At 46.3% G+C, this 24,342-nt stretch overlaps 1 protein-coding gene across 1 annotated transcript in view; it reads left to right on the top strand.

The window, feature by feature from the left end:
* The window catches only part of LOC134936115 (complement C3-like), a 159,736-nt gene that overhangs the window by 80,171 nt on the left and 55,223 nt on the right, over positions 1-24,342 (top strand). The window contains exons 10-17 of the mRNA XM_063931025.1: positions 33-148; positions 1,142-1,285; positions 1,405-1,617; positions 1,706-1,903; positions 16,268-16,429; positions 16,554-16,683; positions 17,149-17,217; positions 19,228-19,434. Of these exons, the coding sequence (XP_063787095.1) occupies positions 33-148; positions 1,142-1,285; positions 1,405-1,617; positions 1,706-1,903; positions 16,268-16,429; positions 16,554-16,683; positions 17,149-17,217; positions 19,228-19,434 (1,239 nt within the window). The remainder of the gene's footprint in view (positions 1-32; positions 149-1,141; positions 1,286-1,404; positions 1,618-1,705; positions 1,904-16,267; positions 16,430-16,553; positions 16,684-17,148; positions 17,218-19,227; positions 19,435-24,342) is intronic.

Genomic DNA, 24,342 nt, shown 5'->3' with positions numbered 1-24,342 from the left:
ATGGTAACAGTGGTGGGACATGTCTCTTACAGGCAGCGACCTGGTGGAAGCAGAGAAGACTGACATCCCTGTGGTTAATACGGCATTCAAAGTACTTTTCACCAAGTCCTCCAAATATTTCAAGCCTGGTCTGCCATATTTGGTAAAGGTGAGGACATCAGGGAATCGTCACACCACATTAAAGTAGAGGGGCATTGTGTGCCCATTTTCCTGGTCTTTGGAAAACCACTTGCCTAATTTTACATGATAGCGCTTTTTTCCATGGGTATGTTCTTGTACATGGGTTAAAACTGCTTGGGACAGAGACTGCACCAGAGGTGGCTCCAGAGGTTGATCAGCAGCGCAGTCCAAATTTCAGACAGAGAAGCCACATGTACTGCTACCCGAATGCTGCCAAACATCACTAGGTGGGACTCACTGGCAGTTGGTGTGGCTCCTCTATTTTAATTTTGGACTGTGCTGAAGCCCCACCTCTGGAACTACCACTGGACTGCGCATCTCAGGAATTGTGTCCAGCTTAGAAATGAATGAGGCTGGATTTTTGGAGAAAAATAAATATGTGTAAATACCAAAAATACCAAAAAATTTCTGAAAACCCATACGTAATTGAATATGCCTGTAAGAGGTGTAGAGGTATAGAGGGAAAACAATGGCAGCTGGTGGGGAGGTTACAGAGACGCAAAGCATTACCTGTCACCAGGGCCGGACTGGCCATCTGGCACTTCTGGCAAATGCGTACGTGTCCACGCCTCTTTTCTGGAGTGCGCACGCTTAGTTACAACCTTTATTTTTCCATATCCCCACTTCAACATTTCCACTTCAACCAATGGTTGTGTGTATTTTAATACAGAATGATGTACACTTGTATGTTGTTATAATATTAATTTATATTTGTAAGAGCATAGACTAAGAAGTAGGAGGAGTCGGGAATAGTAAGGGGAGGAGTCAGATGCTGACACCGAGGTGGGCCTGTGTGCTTCAAAAATGCCAGGGCCTATTTTTGGTCCCAGTCCGGCCCTGCCTGTCACCATTGATAAACACCTGCAGCATGCACATTATTCCATTTCTTAATGTATACATTAGACCAGTACAAACGGGTTGAGTTGTGTTACTCATATCTGTATTCTGTTTCCACTTCCAGCTTTCACTGCAGACACCTAATGGCCTCCCAGCATCCCGTATTCCGGTGTGTACAGTGGACGGCGCATGTGTAACAACCAGCACAGACGGAAGTGCTGAATTCATCATGAACGCTGGCTCGAATGACCAGGAGATGAAAGTTCTGGCAAGTGCTTGTGGTCCCAGTCGGTCTCCAAAAAAATATAACCAAAATTTCACTAGTGGAATAAATATGTGTAGATATTGCCAAAGGTTGTCCTAAGCTGATGATCTGGTTTATTTTAGGTGAGAACAAATGCTGCAGGTGTTCCTGAGCGTAGACAGACCACAGGCTCACTGACGGTGATGGCTTACAGGCCACAAGGGGGGTCAGGGAACTTCCTGCATATTGGTGTACAGTCAACGCAGGTGAAAGAGAGTGACACTATAAGCGTGCAGTTCCACATAAAGAACAAGGATGTCATCGTCCAGAGAAGCATCAAGCACATCACCTACATGGTAAGATGTTCTACATTGCATCACGTTCTGGTTTCTGACCTTCTTCCCATCGTTCTTAGAGATTATCTATACCATGTTCTCCTCTCAGGTCCTGAGTAGAGGTCGGGTTCTAGAAATGGACCGTCAAGCAAGAGATCCTGAGCACTCCATTACGGTCTTGTCACTGGTGGTCACAAAGAAGTACATCCCGTCCTTCCGCATTCTGGCGTATTATATGGTGCCTGGTACCAAGGAGATTGTCTCAGACTCTGTCTGGATTGATACGGAGACTTCTTGCATAAGGAAGGTAAGATGCTTCATTGGCTGAGAGGAAGTAGTAACATAGGGTATATCATTAACATGAAATGCAGGCATTCCCAATTCCAGCAGGGACTGGTACGTTCTCCTAACACAGTTGATACAACATCTGCTGCTTCTCCTCCCAGATGATCACCTCCTTCCACACACGCCTCAGAGACTTCACCCATGCTACTCCCCTACCACTGGAACTCTTCACCTTTCTCCAAAGCTTCAAACCCGCCCTCAAAACTTGCTTCTTTATTAAAGTCTAAAAGCTCGCATCTCAACAATGAGCTCCGTGTTCTCGCTCACTGTCTACCCTGTCTGTCTGCCCCTCCACTTTAATCATCAGGTTGATTTTGCCATGTAAATGACTGCCACTTTAAAAAAAAACAGGAGAACTCTCACAAAATCTCTCACTTCCTGATTGTCACACCCTATTACATTCCCCACCCATACACCCTACATGTTAATAGCAATGCAGAGATCTCAGTTCCATACATTTGCAAACAAATGGTAAGCCACCAGCCACAGCAAGGCATCTCTGCTGTGGTCAACTCACCTGGGGGCACCCCGTTACCTCCAATATAGCACTACAAGTATCAACATACCCTCCAGCTACTGATCCCATACCTGTCTCTCAGAACATTGATACACAGAATTGAAGTTGCTCAATCAATTATTATCAATCAGAGAGGGTAATCGAAACAAGAAAACATGCACTTGTGATAGGCCAATAAATCGATTGAGCAACTTTCATTCTGTGTATAAAATAGGGCAACTAAGCCTCTGCTTTTTCAATCGATAACGGGAGATAGCAGCAGATATTAGATATCTCCTGCTGTCCCCTGTAGATACATCCAGTGGATAATTAATATTTGTAAGTATCTCCAGGAAAGGGTGTTGTAGGGGGATATACTGTATTACTTGATAAATAGACCACTAATTCTTTTGCACTTCTTTCTTCTGTTTAATTGCACTTCTACTATTTTTGTTTTACGCAATGCACTGCAGACCCCTTTTGGGGTCATATAAATAAAGGATAATAATTAGAGATGAGCGGGTTCGGTTTCTCTGAATCCGAACCCGCCAGAACTTCATGTTTTTTTTCACGGGTCCGAGCGACTCGGATCTTCCCGCCTTGCTCGGTTAACCCGAGCGCGCCCGAACGTCATCATGACGCTGTCGGATTCTCGCGAGGCTCGGATTCTATCGCGAGACTCAGATTCTATATAAGGAGCCGCGCGTCGCCGCCATTTTCACACGTGCATTGAGATTGATAGGGAGAGGACGTGGCTGGCGTCCTCTCCGTTTAGAATAGATTAGAGAGACACTTGATTTACTAATTTTGGGGAGCATTAGGAGTACTCAGTACAGTGCAGAGTTTTGCTGATAGTGACCACCAGTTTTATTTATAATCCGTTCTCTGCCTGAAAAAAGCGATACACAGCACACAGTGACTCAGTCACATACCATATCTGTGTGCACTGCTCAGGCTCAGGCCAGTGTGCTGCATCATCTATTATCTATATATAATATTATATATATCTGTCTGACTGCTCAGCTCACACAGCTTATAATTGTGGGGGAGACTGGGGAGCACTACTGCAGTGCCAGTTATAGGTTATAGCAGGAGCCAGGAGTACATAATATATTATATAGTGAGTGACCACCAGACACACAGTGCAGTTTATTTAATATATCCGTTCTCTGCCTGAAAAAAGCGATACACACAGTGACTCAGTCAGTCACATACCATATCTGTGTGCACTGCTCAGGCTCAGGCCAGTGTGCTGCATCATCTATATATATTATATATCTGTCTGACTGCTCAGCTCACACAGCTTATAATTGTGGGGGAGACTGGGGAGCACTACTGCAGTGCCAGTTATAGGTTATAGCAGGAGCCAGGAGTACATAATATTATATTAAAATTAAACAGTGCACACTTTTGCTGCAGGAGTGCCACTGCCAGTGTGACTAGTGACCAGTGACCTGACCACCAGTATATATAATATTAGTAGTATACTATCTCTTTATCAACCAGTCTATATATTAGCAGCAGACACAGTACAGTGCGGTAGTTCACGGCTGTGGCTACCTCTGTGTCGGCACTCGGCAGCCCGTCCATAATTGTATATACCACCTAACCGTGGTTTTTTTTTCTTTCTTTATACATACATACTAGTTACGAGTATACTATCTCTTTATCAACCAGTCTATATATTAGCAGCAGACACAGTACAGTGCGGTAGTTCACGGCTGTGGCTACCTCTGTGTCGGCACTCGGCAGCCCGTCCATAATTGTATATACCACCTAACCGTGGTTTTTTTTTCTTTCTTTATACATACATACTAGTTACGAGTATACTATCTCTTTATCAACCAGTCTATATTAGCAGCAGACACAGTACAGTGCGGTAGTTCACGGCTGTGGCTACCTCTGTGTCGGCACTCGCCAGCCCGTCCATAATTGTATATACCACCTAACCGTGGTTTTTTTTTCTTTCTTTATACATACATACTAGTTACGAGTATACTATCTCTTTATCAACCAGTCTATATATTAGCAGCAGACACAGTACAGTGCGGTAGTTCACGGCTGTGGCTACCTCTGTGTCGGCACTCGGCAGCCCGTCCATAATTGTATATACCACCTAACCGTGGTTTTTTTTTCTTTCTTTATACATACATACTAGTTACGAGTATACTATCTCTTTATCAACCAGTCTATATTAGCAGCAGACACAGTACAGTGCGGTAGTTCACGGCTGTGGCTACCTCTGTGTCGGCACTCGGCAGCCCGTCCATAATTGTATATACCACCTAACCGTGGTTTTTTTTTCTTTCTTTATACATACATACTAGTTACGAGTATACTATCTCTTTATCAACCAGTCTATATATTAGCAGCAGACACAGTACAGTGCGGTAGTTCACGGCTGTGGCTACCTCTGTGTCGGCACTCGGCAGCCCGTCCATAATTGTATATACCACCTAACGGTGGTTTTTTTTTCTTTCTTTATACATACATACTAGTTACGAGTATACTATCTCTTTATCAACCAGTCTATATTAGCAGCAGACACAGTACAGTGCGGTAGTTCACGGCTGTGGCTACCTCTGTGTCGGCACTCGGCAGCCCGTCCATAATTGTATATACCACCTAACCGTGGTTTTTTTTTCTTTCTTTATACATACATACTAGTTACGAGTATACTATCTCTTTATCAACCAGTCTATATTAGCAGCAGACACAGTACAGTGCGGTAGTTCACGGCTGTGGCTACCTCTGTGTCGGCACTCGGCAGCCCGTCCATAATTGTATATACCACCTAACCGTGTTTTTTTTTTCTTTCTTTATACATACATACTAGTTACGAGTATACTATCTCTTTATCAACCAGTCTATATTAGCAGCAGACACAGTACAGTGCGGTAGTTCACGGCTGTGGCTACCTCTGTGTCGGCACTCGGCAGCCCGTCCATAATTGTATATACTACCTAACCGTGGTTTTTTTTTCTTTCTTTATACATACATACTAGTTACGAGTATACTATCTCTTTATCAACCAGTCTATATATTAGCAGCAGACACAGTACAGTGCGGTAGTTCACGGCTGTGGCTACCTCTGTGTCGGCACTCGGCAGCCCGTCCATAATTGTATACTAGTATCCAATCCATCCATCTCCATTGTTTACCTGAGGTGCCTTTTAGTTGTGCCTATTAAAATATGGAGAACAAAAATGTTGAGGTTCCAAAATTAGGGAAAGATCAAGATCCACTTCCACCTCGTGCTGAAGCTGCTGCCACTAGTCATGGCCGAGACGATGAAATGCCAGCAACGTCGTCTGCCAAGGCCGATGCCCAATGTCATAGTACAGAGCATGTCAAATCCAAAACACCAAATATCAGTAAAAAAAGGACTCCAAAACCTAAAATAAAATTGTCGGAGGAGAAGCGTAAACTTGCCAATATGCCATTTACCACACGGAGTGGCAAGGAACGGCTGAGGCCCTGGCCTATGTTCATGGCTAGTGGTTCAGCTTCACATGAGGATGGAAGCACTCAGCCTCTCGCTAGAAAAATGAAAAGACTCAAGCTGGCAAAAGCAGCACAGCAAAGAACTGTGCATTCTTCGAAATCCCAAATCCACAAGGAGAGTCCAATTGTGTCGGTTGCGATGCCTGACCTTCCCAACACTGGACGTGAAGAGCATGCGCCTTCCACCATTTGCACGCCCCCTGCAAGTGCTGGAAGGAGCACCCGCAGTCCAGTTCCTGATAGTCAGATTGAAGATGTCAGTGTTGAAGTACACCAGGATGAGGATATGGGTGTTGCTGGCGCTGGGGAGGAAATTGACCAGGAGGATTCTGATGGTGAGGTGGTTTGTTTAAGTCAGGCACCCGGGGAGACACATGTTGTCCGTGGGAGGAATATGGCCGTTGACATGCCAGGTGAAAATACCAAAAAAATCAGCTCTTCGGTGTGGAGGTATTTCACCAGAAATGCGGACAACAGGTGTCAAGCCGTGTGTTCCCTTTGTCAAGCTGTAATAAGTAGGGGTAAGGACGTTAACCACCTCGGAACATCCTCCCTTATACGTCACCTGCAGCGCATTCATAATAAGTCAGTGACAAGTTCAAAAACTTTGGGTGACAGCGGAAGCAGTCCACTGACCAGTAAATCCCTTCCTCTTGTAACCAAGCTCACGCAAACCACCCCACCAACTCCCTCAGTGTCAATTTCCTCCTTCCCCAGGAATGCCAATAGTCCTGCAGGCCATGTCACTGGCAATTCTGACGAGTCCTCTCCTGCCTGGGATTCCTCCGATGCATCCTTGCGTGTAACGCCTACTGCTGCTGGCGCTGCTGTTGTTGCTGCTGGGAGTCGATGGTCATCCCAGAGGGGAAGTCGTAAGCCCACTTGTACTACTTCCAGTAAGCAATTGACTGTTCAACAGTCCTTTGCGAGGAAGATGAAATATCACAGCAGTCATCCTACTGCAAAGCGGATAACTGAGGCCTTGGCATCCTGGGTGGTGAGAAACGTGGTTCCGGTATCCATCATTACTGCAGAGCCAACTAGAGACTTGTTGGAGGTACTGTGTCCCCGGTACCAAATACCATCTAGGTTCCATTTCTCTAGGCAGGCGATACCGAAAATGTACACAGACCTCAGAAAAAGAGTCACCAGTGTCCTAAAAAATGCAGCTGTACCCAATGTCCACTTAACCACGGACATGTGGACAAGTGGAGCAGGGCAGGGTCAGGACTATATGACTGTGACAGCCCACTGGGTAGATGTATGGACTCCCGCCGCAAGAACAGCAGCGGCGGCACCAGTAGCAGCATCTCGCAAACGCCAACTCTTTCCTAGGCAGGCTACGCTTTGTATCACCGGTTTCCAGAATACGCACACAGCTGAAAACCTCTTACGGCAACTGAGGAAGATCATCGCGGAATGGCTTACCCCAATTGGACTCTCCTGTGGATTTGTGGCATCGGACAACGCCAGCAATATTGTGTGTGCATTAGAGATGAGCGGGTTCGGTTTCTCTGAATCCGAACCCGCCAGAACTTCATGTTTTTTTTCACGGGTCCGAGCGACTCGGATCTTCCCGCCTTGCTCGGTTAACCCGAGCGCGCCCGAACGTCATCATGACGCTGTCGGATTCTCGTGAGGCTCGGATTCTATCGCGAGACTCGGATTCTATATAAGGAGCCGCGCGTCGCCGCCATTTTCACACGTGCATTGAGATTGATAGGGAGAGGACGTGGCTGGCGTCCTCTCCGTTTAGAATAGATTAGAGAGACACTTGATTTACTAATTTTGGGGAGCATTAGGAGTACTCAGTACAGTGCAGAGTTTTGCTGATAGTGACCAGTGACCACCAGTTTTATTTATAATCCGTTCTCTGCCTGAAAAAAGCGATACACAGCACACAGTGACTCAGTCACATACCATATCTGTGTGCACTGCTCAGGCTCAGGCCAGTGTGCTGCATCATCTATTATCTATATATAAATAATATTATATATATCTGTCTGACTGCTCAGCTCACACAGCTTATAATTGTGGGGGAGACTGGGGAGCACTACTGCAGTGCCAGTTATAGGTTATAGCAGGAGCCAGGAGTACATAATATATTATATAGTGAGTGACCACCAGACACACAGTGCAGTTTATTTAATATATCCGTTCTCTGCCTGAAAAAAGCGATACACACAGTGACTCAGTCAGTCACATACCATATCTGTGTGCACTGCTCAGGCTCAGGCCAGTGTGCTGCATCATCTATATATATTATATATCTGTCTGACTGCTCAGCTCACACAGCTTATAATTGTGGGGGAGACTGGGGAGCACTACTGCAGTGCCAGTTATAGGTTATAGCAGGAGCCAGGAGTACATAATATTATATTAAAATTAAACAGTGCACACTTTTGCTGCAGGAGTGCCACTGCCAGTGTGACTAGTGACCAGTGACCTGACCACCAGTATATATAATATTAGTAGTATACTATCTCTTTATCAACCAGTCTATATTAGCAGCAGACACAGTACAGTGCGGTAGTTCACGGCTGTGGCTACCTCTGTGTCGGCACTCGGCAGCCCGTCCATAATTGTATATACCACCTAACCGTGGTTTTTTTTTCTTTCTTTATACATACATACTAGTTACGAGTATACTATCTCTTTATCAACCAGTCTATATATTAGCAGCAGACACAGTACAGTGCGGTAGTTCACGGCTGTGGCTACCTCTGTGTCGGCACTCGGCAGCCCGTCCATAATTGTATATACCACCTAACCGTGGTTTTTTTTTCTTTCTTTATACATACATACTAGTTACGAGTATACTATCTCTTTATCAACCAGTCTATATATTAGCAGCAGACACAGTACAGTGCGGTAGTTCACGGCTGTGGCTACCTCTGTGTCGGCACTCGGCAGCCCGTCCATAATTGTATATACCACCTAACCGTGGTTTTTTTTTCTTTCTTTATACATACATACTAGTTACGAGTATACTATCTCTTTATCAACCAGTCTATATATTAGCAGCAGACACAGTACAGTGCGGTAGTTCACGGCTGTGGCTACCTCTGTGTCGGCACTCGGCAGCCCGTCCATAATTGTATATACCACCTAACCGTGGTTTTTTTTTCTTTCTTTATACATACATACTAGTTACGAGTATACTATCTCTTTATCAACCAGTCTATATTAGCAGCAGACACAGTACAGTGCGGTAGTTCACGGCTGTGGCTACCTCTGTGTCGGCACTCGGCAGCCCGTCCATAATTGTATATACCACCTAACCGTGGTTTTTTTTTCTTTCTTTATACATACATACTAGTTACGAGTATACTGTCTCTTTATCAACCAGTCTATATATTAGCAGCAGACACAGTACAGTGCGGTAGTTCACGGCTGTGGCTACCTCTGTGTCGGCACTCGGCAGCCCGTCCATAATTGTATACTAGTATCCAATCCATCCATCTCCATTGTTTACCTGAGGTGCCTTTTAGTTGTGCCTATTAAAATATGGAGAACAAAAATGTTGAGGTTCCAAAATTAGGGAAAGATCAAGATCCACTTCCACCTCGTGCTGAAGCTGCTGCCACTAGTCATGGCCGAGACGATGAAATGCCAGCAACGTCGTCTGCCAAGGCCGATGCCCAATGTCATAGTACAGAGCATGTCAAATCCAAAACACCAAATATCAGTAAAAAAAGGACTCCAAAACCTAAAATAAAATTGTCGGAGGAGAAGCGTAAACTTGCCAATATGCCATTTACCACACGGAGTGGCAAGGAACGGCTGAGGCCCTGGCCTATGTTCATGGCTAGTGGTTCAGCTTCACATGAGGATGGAAGCACTCAGCCTCTCGCTAGAAAAATGAAAAGACTCAAGCTGGCAAAAGCAGCACAGCAAAGAACTGTGCATTCTTCGAAATCCCAAATCCACAAGGAGAGTCCAATTGTGTCGGTTGCGATGCCTGACCTTCCCAACACTGGACGTGAAGAGCATGCGCCTTCCACCATTTGCACGCCCCCTGCAAGTGCTGGAAGGAGCACCCGCAGTCCAGTTCCTGATAGTCAGATTGAAGATGTCAGTGTTGAAGTACACCAGGATGAGGAGGATATGGGTGTTGCTGGCGCTGGGGAGGAAATTGACCAGGAGGATTCTGATGGTGAGGTGGTTTGTTTAAGTCAGGCACCCGGGGAGACACCTGTTGTCCGTGGGAGGAATATGGCCGTTGACATGCCAGGTGAAAATACCAAAAAAATCAGCTCTTCGGTGTGGAGGTATTTCACCAGAAATGCGGACAACAGGTGTCAAGCCGTGTGTTCCCTTTGTCAAGCTGTAATAAGTAGGGGTAAGGACGTTAACCACCTCGGAACATCCTCCCTTATACGTCACCTGCAGCGCATTCATAATAAGTCAGTGACAAGTTCAAAAACTTTGGGTGACAGCGGAAGCAGTCCACTGACCAGTAAATCCCTTCCTCTTGTAACCAAGCTCACGCAAACCACCCCACCAACTCCCTCAGTGTCAATTTCCTCCTTCCCCAGGAATGCCAATAGTCCTGCAGGCCATGTCACTGGCAATTCTGACGAGTCCTCTCCTGCCTGGGATTCCTCCGATGCATCCTTGCGTGTAACGCCTACTGCTGCTGGCGCTGCTGTTGTTGCCGCTGGGAGTCGATGGTCATCCCAGAGGGGAAGTCGTAAGCCCACTTGTACTACTTCCAGTAAGCAATTGACTGTTCAACAGTCCTTTACGAGGAAGATGAAATATCACAGCAGTCATCCTACTGCAAAGCGGATAACTGAGGCCTTGACAACTATGTTGGTGTTAGACGTGCGTCCGGTATCCGCCGTTAGTTCACAGGGAACTAGACAATTTATTGAGGCAGTGTGCCCCCGTTACCAAATACCATCTAGGTTCCACTTCTCTAGGCAGGCGATACCGAGAATGTACACGGACGTCAGAAAAAGACTCACCAGTGTCCTAAAAAATGCAGTTGTACCCAATGTCCACTTAACCACGGACATGTGGACAAGTGGAGCAGGGCAGGGTCAGGACTATATGACTGTGACAGCCCACTGGGTAGATGTATGGACTCCCGCCGCAAGAACAGCAGCGGCGGCACCAGTAGCAGCATCTCGCAAACGCCAACTCTTTCCTAGGCAGGCTACGCTTTGTATCACCGCTTTCCAGAATACGCACACAGCTGAAAACCTCTTACGGCAACTGAGGAAGATCATCGCGGAATGGCTTACCCCAATTGGACTCTCCTGTGGATTTGTGGCATCGGACAACGCCAGCAATATTGTGTGTGCATTAAATCTGGGCCAATTCCAGCACGTCCCATGTTTTGCACATACCTTGAATTTGGTGGTGCAGAATTTTTTAAAAAGCGACAGGGGCGTGCAAGAGATGCTGTCGGTGGCCAGAAGAATTGCGGGACACTTTCGGCGTACAGGCATTACGTACAGAAAACTGGAGCACCACCAAAAACTACTGAACCTGCCCTGCCATCATCTGAAGCAAGAAGTGGTAACGAGGTGGAATTCAACCCTCTATATGCTTCAGAGGTTGGAGGAGCAGCAAAAGGCCATTCAAGCCTATACAATTGAGCACGATATAGTAGGTGGAATGCACCTGTCTCAAGTGCAGTGGAGAATGATTTCAACGTTGTGCAAGGTTCTGATGCCCTTTGAACTTGCCACACGTGAAGTCAGTTCAGACACTGCCAGCCTGAGTCAGGTCATTCCCCTCATCAGGCTTTTGCAGAAGAAGCTGGAGGCATTGAAGAAGGAGCTAAAAGGGAGCGATTCCGCTAGGCATGTGGGACTTGTGGATGCAGCCCTTAATTCGCTTAACAAGGATTCACGGGTGGTCAATCTGTTGAAATCAGAGCACTACATTTTGGCCACCGTGCTCGATCCTAGATTTAAAGCCTACCTTGGATCTCTCTTTCCGGCAGACACAGGTCTGCTGGGGTTGAAAGACCTGCTGGTGACAAAATTGTCAAGTCAAGCGGAACGCGACCTGTCAACATCTCCTCCTTCACATTCTCCCGCAACTGGGGGTGCGAGGAAAAGGCTCAGAATTCCGAGCCCACCCGCTGGCGGTGATGCAGGGCAGTCTGGAGCGACTGCTGATGCTGACATCTGGTCCGGACTGAAGGACCTGACAACGATTACGGACATGTCGTCTACTGTCACTGCATATGATTCTCTCAACATTGATAGAATGGTGGAGGATTATATGAGTGACCGCATCCAAGTAGGCACGTCACACAGTCCGTACTTATACTGGCAGGAAAAAGAGGCAATTTGGAGGCCCTTGCACAAACTGGCTTTATTCTACCTAAGTTGCCCTCCCACAAGTGTGTACTCCGAAAGAGTGTTTAGTGCCGCCGCTCACCTTGTCAGCAATCGGCGTACGAGGTTACATCCAGAAAATGTGGAGAAGATGATGTTCATTAAAATGAATTATAATCAATTCCTCCGCGGAGACATTGACCAGCAGCAATTGCCTCCACAAAGTACACAGGGAGCTGAGATGGTGGATTCCAGTGGGGACGAATTGATAATCTGTGAGGAGGGGGATGTACACGGTGATATATCGGAGGGTGAAGATGAGGTGGACATCTTGCCTCTGTAGAGCCAGTTTGTGCAAGGAGAGATTAATTGCTTCTTTTTTGGGGGGGGTCCAAACCAACCCGTCATATCAGTCACAGTCGTGTGGCAGACCCTGTCACTGAAATGATGGGTTGGTTAAAGTGTGCATGTCCTGTTTTGTTTATACAACATAAGGGTGGGTGGGAGGGCCCAAGGACAATTCCATCTTGCACCTCTTTTTTCTTTTCTTTTTCTTTGCATCATGTGCTGATTGGGGAGGGTTTTTTGGAAGGGACATCCTGCGTGACACTGCAGTGCCACTCCTAGATGGGCCCGGTGTTTGTGTCGGCCACTAGGGTCGCTAATCTTACTCACACAGTCAGCTACCTCATTGCGCCTCTTTTTTTCTTTGCGTCATGTGCTGTTTGGGGAGGGTTTTTTGGAAGGGACATCCTGCGTGACACTGCAGTGCCACTCCTAGATGGGCCCGGTGTTTGTGTCGGCCACTAGGGTCGCTAATCTTACTCACACAGCTACCTCATTGCGCCTCTTTTTTTCTTTGCGTCATGTGCTGTTTGGGGAGGGTTTTTTGGAAGGGACATCCTGCGTGACACTGCAGTGCCACTCCTAGATGGGCCCGGTGTTTGTGTCGGCCACTAGGGTCGCTAATCTTACTCACACAGCTACCTCATTGCGCCTCTTTTTTTCTTTGCGTCATGTGCTGTTTGGGGAGGGTTTTTTGGAAGGGCCATCCTGCGTGACACTGCAGTGCCACTCCTAGATGGGCCCGGTGTTTGTGTCGGCCACTAGGGTCGCTAATCTTACTCACACAGCTACCTCATTGCGCCTCTTTTTTTCTTTGCGTCATGTGCTGTTTGGGGAGGGTTTTTTGGAAGGGACATCCTGCGTGACACTGCAGTGCCACTCCTAGATGGGCCCGGTGTTTGTGTCGGCCACTAGGGTCGCTTATCTTACTCACACAGCGACCTCGGTGCAAATTTTAGGACTAAAAATAATATTGTGAGGTGTGAGGTATTCAGAATAGACTGAAAATGAGTGTAAATTATGGTTTTTGAGGTTAATAATACTTTGGGATCAAAATGACCCCCAAATTCTATGATTTAAGCTGTTTTTTAGTGTTTTTTGAAAAAAACACCCGAATCCAAAACACACCCGAATCCGACAAAAAAAATTCGGTGAGGTTTTGCCAAAACGCGTTCGAACCCAAAACACGGCCGCGGAACCGAACCCAAAACCAAAACACAAAACCCGAAAAATTTCAGGCGCTCATCTCTAATAATAATAATAATAATAATAATAATATTACAAAAGAGTGGCTACAAACCACAGTAACATATGAGGAAATAGGACAGGAAGTAGATTGTGTTGTGTTTTACAGTGCCTATATGAACCATAAAAATTTCTAAATGTGCTAGAAGGAAACCAAAAAACATACCAGAAACACATCTAGCAGGAGGGACATCAAGAAGAATCAATTATTTGAACTGATTAATCAACTGCTGTTCAGATTCTACGATAATGAATTCATCAAACGTTCCCCCATCAGAAATGACGTGCTAGATATGTACAAGTTGAGTCTCCCATATCCAAAATTCCAAAATACGGACTATTCCAAAATACAGAAATTTTTTGAGAGTGACTGACTGCTACTGTTCACCAGACCTGATTTACATAAGACCCTTAGGGCGAGATGTACTAATAGACATTAGCGCTCAATGCCACGATGCTAATGTCATATGTACCTACATATGCGATTAGCATTGCGCAGGACAGCTCTTCCGATAAGAGCTGTCCTCCGCGATGTGCAGCGGCTTCCTGACTTCCGGGATTCGGCATGCGCAGGGTGACAGGGGCGGGCGCAAGGCTTGCTGGGAGGGATCCGATCGAATCACTCGCACAGCGCTGCGGAGAGAAGCCCATAGGCTTCTATGGGGTATCCCTAGCAAAAGCTGGCCAACCCCTCTGTGGCGCTGACCTGCTGGCCGGGGTTTAGTACATCAGGAAAATGCGGTAAACGGGAGTTTACCACATTTTCTGTTTAGTACATCCCGCCCTTAGAGTCACAACTGGCAAGGTCATCAACCATTAACAGTCATCCGCTGTTCCCATAGAGCTAGTGAGTTCACCGTTACTTAGGTGACCGCACGGATTTATGCTCAAGACAGTAAGATCTTATGTGATCGGTCCAGTGGCCACAGGATACTGGCAGATATTCGAGCTGGCCAGAAGTTCAGGATTCAGCTAAGTAATTACGGCACTAGCCGTACAAGACACTGGCAGACGTGAGCAGGCCAGAAGTACAGAATTCAACTGAGTGGTTTCATCTTCAGCCATACAGTGGCAAGTGTTTCAGCAGGGCAGTAGTACAGGATTCAGTTAAGTGATACAGCTCCAGCCATACAGAACACTGGCAGGTGCGGAGCTTGCCAGGAATACAGGATTCGGCTGTAAAGTAACGGCTCCAGCCGAACGGGACACTGACAGGTGCTGAGCAGGTCAGGAATTCAGGATTCGGCTGGGTAGTAATGGCTCCAGCCAAACGGGACACTGACAAGTGTTGAGCAGGTCAGGAATTCAGAGCGTTCTCAGGAACAGAGCTGGACATCAGCGGTCGTCCCAGAGCTCCCACACTTTCTGGGCCCCCCACATACTGCTATTATTAGAACCAGAGCTCAGCATTTAGCTATGTCTCCATTCCATCTCCTCTTTGGTGGCTCAACTGTTCCTTTGCAGCGGCCGCCAAAGAGCGCCTCACTGCAGACAGTCTCGCAGTATAATGAAGTAATATCCCGGGAGACACTGTCCTAGAGCTGCCCACGGCCATTGCAAATGTTGAAGGACTAGGAGCTGAGTCTGCACTGCGTGCACTCTCCCGGTTGCCTACTTCCTGCTGCTCCGTGACTGGTCAAGATGGGTACGTTTTGTGTGTGTGTGTTTTGTGTGTGTCCCAGTGCCCCAATGTGCTGTACCTATATAAATTATCACAGTGGCATGCATTGTAGTAGCAGATGTGTGCGCATGGGGGTGGGTGGTCATGTTTGCCAGCAATATTTTTAGTTGGGTCCACCACAACTTAGTTGCCCCTGGGCCCCCACAATCCTTAATTGGGCCCTGCTCAGGAACCAACAAAGGTACAATAGAAACCAGACTTTAGGAACCAGGAACTGTAACTGGCATGTATCGAGGGAACTTCCTGTGTTTAAATAGGAAGCAAGGCAACCAGGGAGAAACTAATGAAAATGCAGCTGCAACACCACACTTGCTGCTTGATCTCATCCAGACGCAGCATGAAAATTCCCAGTAACCTTCTGTTGTAGCCGGAGCTTGTGCATCGGAAGTGACCAAGCATCCTGGACAGCTGGAAACGCAGGGAGGAACGAGCCGCAGCGGCTCGTAACACTAAGATAGTGATGACTTTAATTTATGCACACAATTATTAAAAATATTGTATAGCATTATCTCCAGGCTATGTGTATAAGGTGTATATGAAATATCCTGTAAATTAAATTTGTGTTCAAACTTGGCTCCCTTCCCCAAGATAGCTCATTATGCAAATATTCCAAAATTAAAATAAAATCCGATATCCAAAATACCTCTGGTCCCGAGCATTTTGGATTTGAGAGACCTCTGTTATCATGATGTCTAGAAAATTTTATCATATGACATAAAGGCCCAATGTACAGTAAGCATCATATCTCCTATCTGGTAGCTCGAACTGTCTCAAGACACCAGAAATCCAGTTTTGGACCCTGAACCTGGAACGTCTTTGAATCTGAAGCTCACAGGAGAACCTGGAGCCAATGTTGGGCTGGTGGCTGTGGACAAGGCTGTCTTTGTCCTGAACAAAAAGTATCGGATGTCACAAGACAAGGTGAGAAGCTAACAACTGGTGGTAAATGCTTGATTGCAAATTTTTTTACCTATTCAATCAGAAAAATGGCACTCTATGGGAAAGAGGATGAGGATGATTGTCCGCATATGTTGGTTTTCCTTAGATTTGGAAGGAGGTGGAACGGGGTGATCTAGGCTGCACACCCGGTGGTGGAGTGGACAATGCAGGGGTGTTTACGGATGCTGGGCTCTCTGTGCAGTCCACCACAGGTCTTAAAAATCCAGAAAGACAAGGTGAGTTCTGGAGACAAGAGGGCAGTCAAATGGAAACGGGTTGCTAAAAATTGATGAAAGAATAGGAGTTGAACACTCAAAACATTTGTAAACAAGGGAAGGATGAATACCATGACAGATCTTGTTATCTGACATGTTAGTGTGAGGATTTTGACACCTGCAACTGGTGATCAATGATAATGCCACAGAAGATGTGGTCATGACTGGGTGTAGAGGTTAAAGTCAGGCGTTGCTATGGTTTTTAGTTTAGTACTTTTGCTGTTTTGACACCATTTCCCCATAGTCAACCTTCAACTAGTCTCATCTATCCCAAATACATTTATTTTACACCAAGCTATAATTTTGACATACGTTAGGGAATAAATTTATTCTGTCCCCGGATCTAATATTCTTCCACCTGTACCTAACTTGCCTTAGATTGAGGTGATTCTGTGGCTGAATCGATCTATTGTGATTTCTTTACAGAGCTGCGTTGTGAAGAGCCTAAGAGAAGGAAGCGCTCAGGGATAATAACCAAACAAAAAACTGAAAAAGGTATTTATCAAAGTTCTACTGTAGGTCACTCATTCCTGGATTGAGATTTTGGGTTCATGCTGCTTTGATACTGTTTGTATGTTGCAAAGACTGATCAATATTCTGCCATATTTATGGCCTCACCATTAATAGTCCAGTCTCTTGCCCTTTATCAAACACACACCGGTCCCAGAGATGCTAAATCATGTCTCATTCTATGGTGGAAGCTCAGTTTGGAACTGCTCTGGAAATAGGATGGTCAGTTGGTAGTACACATTTATTAAGTTATGCAAGTATTGCAGAGTAAATATTGCCCACTGGAGTATCACAGTTTACAGCCAGTTGATCCTCTTTCTTCCTTGGTGGCTCTCTGTCTGACTGGCCTCCTAAGATACCAGGGAAAGCTCCAGTGCCCCAGATCTGGGGAGCAAGGTGAATAGAGGTTGGCGAATAAAGCATGGGTTATGTCCTATCCGCCCAGAACCCTAGGGGAAGACATATGTCAATCTGATTGGGTACATTCATGGCCTAGACCCTAGTAGTCATCCCCGGGGGGTGATGGCTAGGACTAACCCCCCAGGGGACAGGGACGGACTGGGGCCTCTTTCTGTCAGGGGGCGACAACTCGCGTCATGCCCCCATATTGTTTAGCAACAGGGTGCGCGGACACTGCAAATGGGGGCATACCGCGAGTCAGGGGGCATGGACTCACGGCATGCTCCCATATTGCTTAGCAACGGGCACTATGGGCAGCAGCGGGGGACAAAACAGAGAGCCAGGAGCAGTGTTCCCGGCTCTTTGTTAACCGGACTGGCCCACCAACCCATCGACCTTTCAGGTATTTGCCAGAAGTGCCAGATGGGCAGTCCATCCCTGCCCGGGGGGGTGATGACTACTGCTAACCCACAGGGGGTGGTGGCTAGGGCCCTCCCTCAGTGCCTAACCTTAATCCTCCCATAGTGCCTTACTCTAACCCCCCACCCCTCTAAGCCCTATCCCGTACCCTGATACTCACCTTCGTGATCCAGCGCCGGTGGCCTGAGTGATGTCGGGATTCCGGAGTCGTTCACATGACCAGCGGCATCCAAGCAGCCAGTTTGCTAAACACAACCCGTTTATACAGTATGGGGCAGATTTGGTATGCTGGTCTGCTGTATGCTCTGCTCCATCTCCACTACTTGTCTATGTAACTGTGGGAACAGCTGTACAATTCCTGTGCATTGCAATAAACCCAAGCTCCTGGTTAAGGCTGTATGGCTGGAGTGTCTACAACACTAAATTACGTAGGTGTCTACTATTTTCTGACTGTGTTCATCACAAAATAGTACACTCACAAAACATTAATGTAAAAGTTTTGGCGTAGATCTAGAATGGGTCCAGGGGGGCCCATACCCTGCACTATTATATGGAAATGGTAATGTATGGTTCCACACATAACGATTGTCATCCGTGGCTATATATTGAAGGCCATATATAGAATATTTTTTCGTAAAAAGTCACTGTATTTCTACTGTTTTTTTATCAACAGTTAATAAAATTACGCAGCACGTTACAAAGACTATTTAGTTGTTCACATCAGTTTCGCCTCCGCTGTCTATAAAACTCATTGCATATGATAAATGGTGCTTCCAGCCAATCAACTCCCAACTGTCATGTGTTCAGCTCCTAACTGTCATAAGTTTGAAAAATAACAGTTGGGAGCTGATTGGCTGGAGAACCATTTATCATATGAAGTAAGTTTTATCATTCACTATGAGTTTTATCACTCGTTGATAAATGGACCCCTTAATTTCTATAAAATTAATACTTAAGTGTAATTAAGTCAAAACTAAGCCCATATACACTGTCCCTGCAATCTTACCTTGCTATACCCTGCCTATGTGGAATAAATTATGATTTCAGAGGCACCCCATGGTGGTACGGTACACAGTTTGGAAACCACTGCACCTTAAATATACTTTATATAAGTAATTTAAAAAAAAGGAATAAAACATAAGTAAGATCGATGTTAATTCCTGCCTCTCACACCAGCACGTCAATATGAAGATGAACGTCTGCGGCGGTGCTGTGAGGATGGCATGCAGGAGAACCCGATGGGGTATACATGCGACAAGAGGAAGGAGTACGTCCTGGAGGCCGGAGAATGTGTGCGAGTGTTTCTGGAGTGCTGCAAATTTATCTTTGAGCCAAAGCCAATCAGGAGACGGCCTGGTAAATTCCTTCCAGAGTCCTCCATCTGTAAGTACCAGTAGATTCTTGTATGGATATTGGGGCTCATGCAGAGTCAGACATCTAAATGCAAAATTTGCTTCTCCATGGTAAAATAATTGTACAGACTTATACGTATGATGAGGGGTGGATTTAGGGGTGAGGGCGCCCCTAGGCGCAAAAGTAATGGCTGCCCCTCCCCCCTCATAATTTTATTATTTTCTATGATTGGTTACAAGCCCTCATTTGATGATAGCCAATTTAACCAAAAAATTAAGAAAGAAAAAAAGCCAGTATGAATGTCCTACCAATTTACACTCCATTCATAATGGCATATGGTACAGTACAGTGGAAATATTTTGTACCTAGGTAGGCGCCTCACGTGCCTAATGGGAGATTCGCCACTGATGATAATGAATGACGATAATACTGCTGGATTACAACAGCCCAATGCCAGCAGGGAATGTAGTTGCCAACATGTGCACGGGATGACGCTGGTCAGAAAACCAACGCCGGAATCATTACATCAGTCAGAATGCCGGTGCCAGAATCCTGCAAGTGAGGGTTAGGCAGGGCCGTAACTAGGTGTGTGCGGAGGGGGCACCGCACATAGCGCTGCAGGCTAGGGGGCGCTGTTGGCAGCACTTGTCAATTTATCTGTTTTATTTTCACTTGCAGCTTCCCCACTTTTTGAAGCCCAGCATCTCCTGACCGCCACTGTCTCCTACCCTGACCCCTTCTGTTGCTAATATCTATTCAACATTTAGGAACTGAACTTGAGATTTCTTTGTTATCCGCTTGCACTGTCCTTTATTACATTTCAAGATGCTGACATACCTGGGATTCAAACCCATTGCATGTGACACTGCAGTCAGACAATTTATTCATTGAGCTATCTGCCCTTGCATAGAAAGGTAGTTAATTCTAAGCTAGAGAATTCTAACTATTTGATATATACTAAGATAACAGGAAAAAAGGATAGTGTACCTGGATGGCGCAATGCTGCTTTAACACTTAAAGGTTTAAAAATGAATGTCACCACATTCCACATACACAATTGAAACAAAAAATATAAACCTCCCTAGTGCATGTAGCGCAAGAGCATGTAACAGGAGAGAACAAGAGAAAATCAAAATAAAATATGTACGTCCCTGTTTTAAGACTGCCTGCATCTTCACAGCCAGAGATCGTTAAGTTGATCTCATACGTGGGTGTATGAGATCAACTTAACGATCTCTGGCTGTGAAGACGAACTAAAGATACCTTTATAGGATTCTTACCACATCTACAAGTGTGAGTTTCGGTACGCCACATATGAAAATCTATAGATCGTAAAAGAAACCTTTATGTGTCCTGTACACCACTCTCCTTTGTGAGTTTTGGGGTACGCACCGTATTCAAATAGTCATTTCATCCATATTAATCTTAAGAAATTTTGGGATTGAAACAAATTCTTATGTGGAATACTACACATTGGTTCTTATGTTCTTTATTTTCATATTCCTCGTTGTGACATCTATATTGAACATCATCTGTCTGGAGAACCTGAAAATCAAATACCTGATTCTACAGTCTTAAAACAGGGACGTACATATTTTATTTTGATTTTCTCTTGTTCTCTCCTGTTACATGCTCTTGCGCTACATGCACTAGGGAGGTTTATATTTTTTGTTTCTATTTGATATATACTGTATAATACCTCTAAAGTGTGGGAAGGGGCATCATATCATGGGCTGGGATCAGTCTTGTCATGCCCCTTCCCCACGAGGCATGCACCTTATGTCCTCATTGAAAAAAATGGGGGGCGCAAATTCTCTTTCTGGCACAGGGCACCAAAAAGTCTAGTTACGGCTCTGGGGTTAGGGTTAGGCTGTGGGGGAAAAGGGATAGGGTGCATACACATGATGCAATGTGTGCTTACCATTTGACTATATAGTCAAAATCATAAGAAAAGTTAGCACATATCGCACTATGGGGATAATTCAGACTTGATCGTAGCCGTGCAAAATTTTGCACGGCTACAATCAGCCACCCTGACATGCGGGGGGACGCCCACCACAGGGCTAGTCCGCCCCACATGTCTGGCTCTGTCCCCCTCCCCGCACAGGTACAAAAGTATCGCACGGCGGCGATGCTTTTCTACCTAAAGAGTAGCTCCCTACCAGAGCAGTTACCCCCGCATGCCTGCATTGCCCGGACCTCGCCCCCAAAATGGCGGTACATCGCCGCCGGCCCACTCCCTCCTGCCCAGCGACTGCCTCTGCCTGTCAATCTCTGGCATGCGCCGGCACACTGCGGGGTCTGCGCAGTTCAGACCTGATCGCCCGCTGTGCAAAAATGCCCAGCAGCGATCAGGTCTGAATAAGCCCCAATGTGTACACAGCTTGCGATACCGATGTGAGCTCCCGTGGTGTCGGTATCACAAGAAAAAATAGACTGTGCAGGCAAGGCAACTTTTACTATATTGTGTACAATCTAGTTTCTAGTCTAGGGCCTAATTCTGAGTTGATCCCAGCAGGAACTTTGTTAGCAGTTGGGCAAAACCATGTGCACTGCAGGGGGGGCAGATATAACATGTGCAGAGAGAGATAGATTTGGGTGTGGTGTGTTCAAACTGAAATCTAAATTACAGTGTAAAAATAAAGCAGCCAGTATTTACCCGGCACAGAAACAAAATAACACACCCAAATCTAACTCTCTCTACACGTTATATCTGCTCCCCCTGCAGTGCACATGGTTTTGCCCAATTGCTAACAAACTTGCTGCTGTGAACAACTCAGAATTACACCCATAAGTCAAAACTGTATATAGTATAGTAAAAATCGTACACATTAGGGGTGATTCAGACCTGATTGCTGATTTGCGTTTTTGCACAGCGGGCAGTCAGGAAGTAACCGCACATGCGTATACACCGCAATGCACACGCGCGTCGGACAACAACAAAGGGCATCGCCGGTCAGTGGCAGGATGGTGTGAAAAAACAGATCACATGGGCGTTTGCAAGGTGATTGACAGAAGGAAGCCACTTGTGGGTGGTAACTGACGGTTTATTGGAAGTGTCAGGGAAAACGCAGGCGTTCCCAATCGTTTTCAGGGAGGGTGTGTGATGTCAGCTCCGGCCCCGATCAGCCTGTTCTCATCGCACTGTAGGAGTAAGTCCTGGGCAGCGCAGAGACTGCATAAAATGGAATTTTGCAGCTCTGCGTACCCATGGAATCGCACATTTCCATGGGAGATTTACACCCCCCTTGGGGGAGGCGACTATCCGAACGCAGGACAGTAAAGTCTGCAGCCCAGTGATCAGATCTGACTCACCCCCATAGTCAAAATCGCAAGTAAAGATAGTCAATCACTGGTTCTGCGCTCTGGGGAGATTAAGGGAAATCGCAAAGTCAAAATCAGCACTTAGTCAATATCTCACCGTGTGTATGCACCTTTAGTGTGCTGGAAGGGAGGGTTATTATTATTACATTTTATTTATAGGGCGCCACAAGTGTTTTGCAGCACTGTACATACAGGGTACACGGAGCTTTACATTACAGTAACAGAAAAACTAACACAGAGCACAGGTAACAATTAGCAACACAATTCTCCGTACAAACTACAACCGAGATGAAAGGAAGCAAAGGAGTAGCCGTCATACCACTGCGGGCAGGAGATGCAGGTAGAGACATCCGCTGTAACTGAAGTGTGAGAGAAGAGGGTTCTGAGAACAGGAGGGAAGAGGGCCTTGCTCCAAGGAGCTCACAATCTAGGGGGTGGGGGGACAGACAGGTGGCATGAGGTGTAAGCAAGCAAGAGTCGGCCTAAAGGTAGGAAGTAAGTGAGGCATAGATGGTCAAGGCTTGAGGTAGTGGGTTGGGAGAGTGGCCTCGAAACTAGGTTATGTGGAAGAGTATACTTTGATGAACAGGGGCGTTTTCAGTGCCCGGTTGAAGCTTTGCAAGGTCTAATAGAGCGAGGGAGCTCGTTCCAGTGAAGGGGGGGCAGCATGGGTAAAATCTTGGATTCGTGCATGGGATGCAGTGACCAGGGTAGAGGATAGACAACGGTCATTGGCCAACCGCAATGGGTGGGAGGGAGTATGTAGGGTGATGAGGTTGGAGATATAGGGAGTAGTGGAGTTAGGGAGGGCCTTGCACGTTAGGTTGAGGAGTTTGAAGAGGATTCTGTATGGGAATGGGAGCCAGTACAGGTTTTGGAGGAGTGGCAGATGTGGAGCGGCGGGAGAGGAACATAATTCAAGCTGCGGAGTTGAGAACAGATCAGAGTGGAGCGAGATGGGAGCATGGGAGGCCAGTGAGGAGAATGTTGCAATAGTGGAGCCGTGAGATGACCAGTGAGTGGATAATAAGTTTGGTCGCACTCTGGGAGAGGAATGGTCTAATCTGAGCAATTTTGCATAGCTGGAACCGACAGGATTGAGCCAAAGACTGAACGCGGCAGGTGAAGGAGAGGGAGGTGTCAATAGTAACGCCCAAGCAGCGGAGTTGGGGAACAGGGAGGATTTGTTGTCTGGTGTTGTCAACAGTGACAGAGATATTAGGGAGGGTGCAGACCCTGGCTGAGGGAAAGATGATGAGTTCGGTTTTGTCCATGTTGAGATTCAGGGAGTGTTCAGACATCCAGGAGGATATGGCGGAGAGACAACTGAATACCCGACAGAGGACAGAGAGGGAGAGGTCAGGAGAAGAGAGGTATAGTTGCATTGCATATTATCAGTATAAAGGTTGTATTGAAAACCGATGGAGCTTATCAGCGCACCCAGGAATGAGGTGTACAGGGAGAAGAGAAGGGGGCCCAGGACAGAGCCCTGTGGGATACTGATGGGGAGGATGGAAGGAGGTGAGGTGGAGCCGGAGGCAAAAACCGAGAAGAAGTGGTTAGTGAGGTAAGAGGTGAACCAAGTAAGGACAGTGCTGAAGAGGCCAATGGTCT

The sequence above is a fragment of the Pseudophryne corroboree genome, chromosome 6 (genome assembly GCF_028390025.1).
Source record: "Pseudophryne corroboree isolate aPseCor3 chromosome 6, aPseCor3.hap2, whole genome shotgun sequence".
NCBI classification, from domain to species: domain Eukaryota; kingdom Metazoa; phylum Chordata; class Amphibia; order Anura; family Myobatrachidae; genus Pseudophryne; species Pseudophryne corroboree.
The sequence above is the reverse complement of the archived record's forward strand: the minus strand, read 5'-3'. Positions and strand labels throughout refer to the sequence as shown.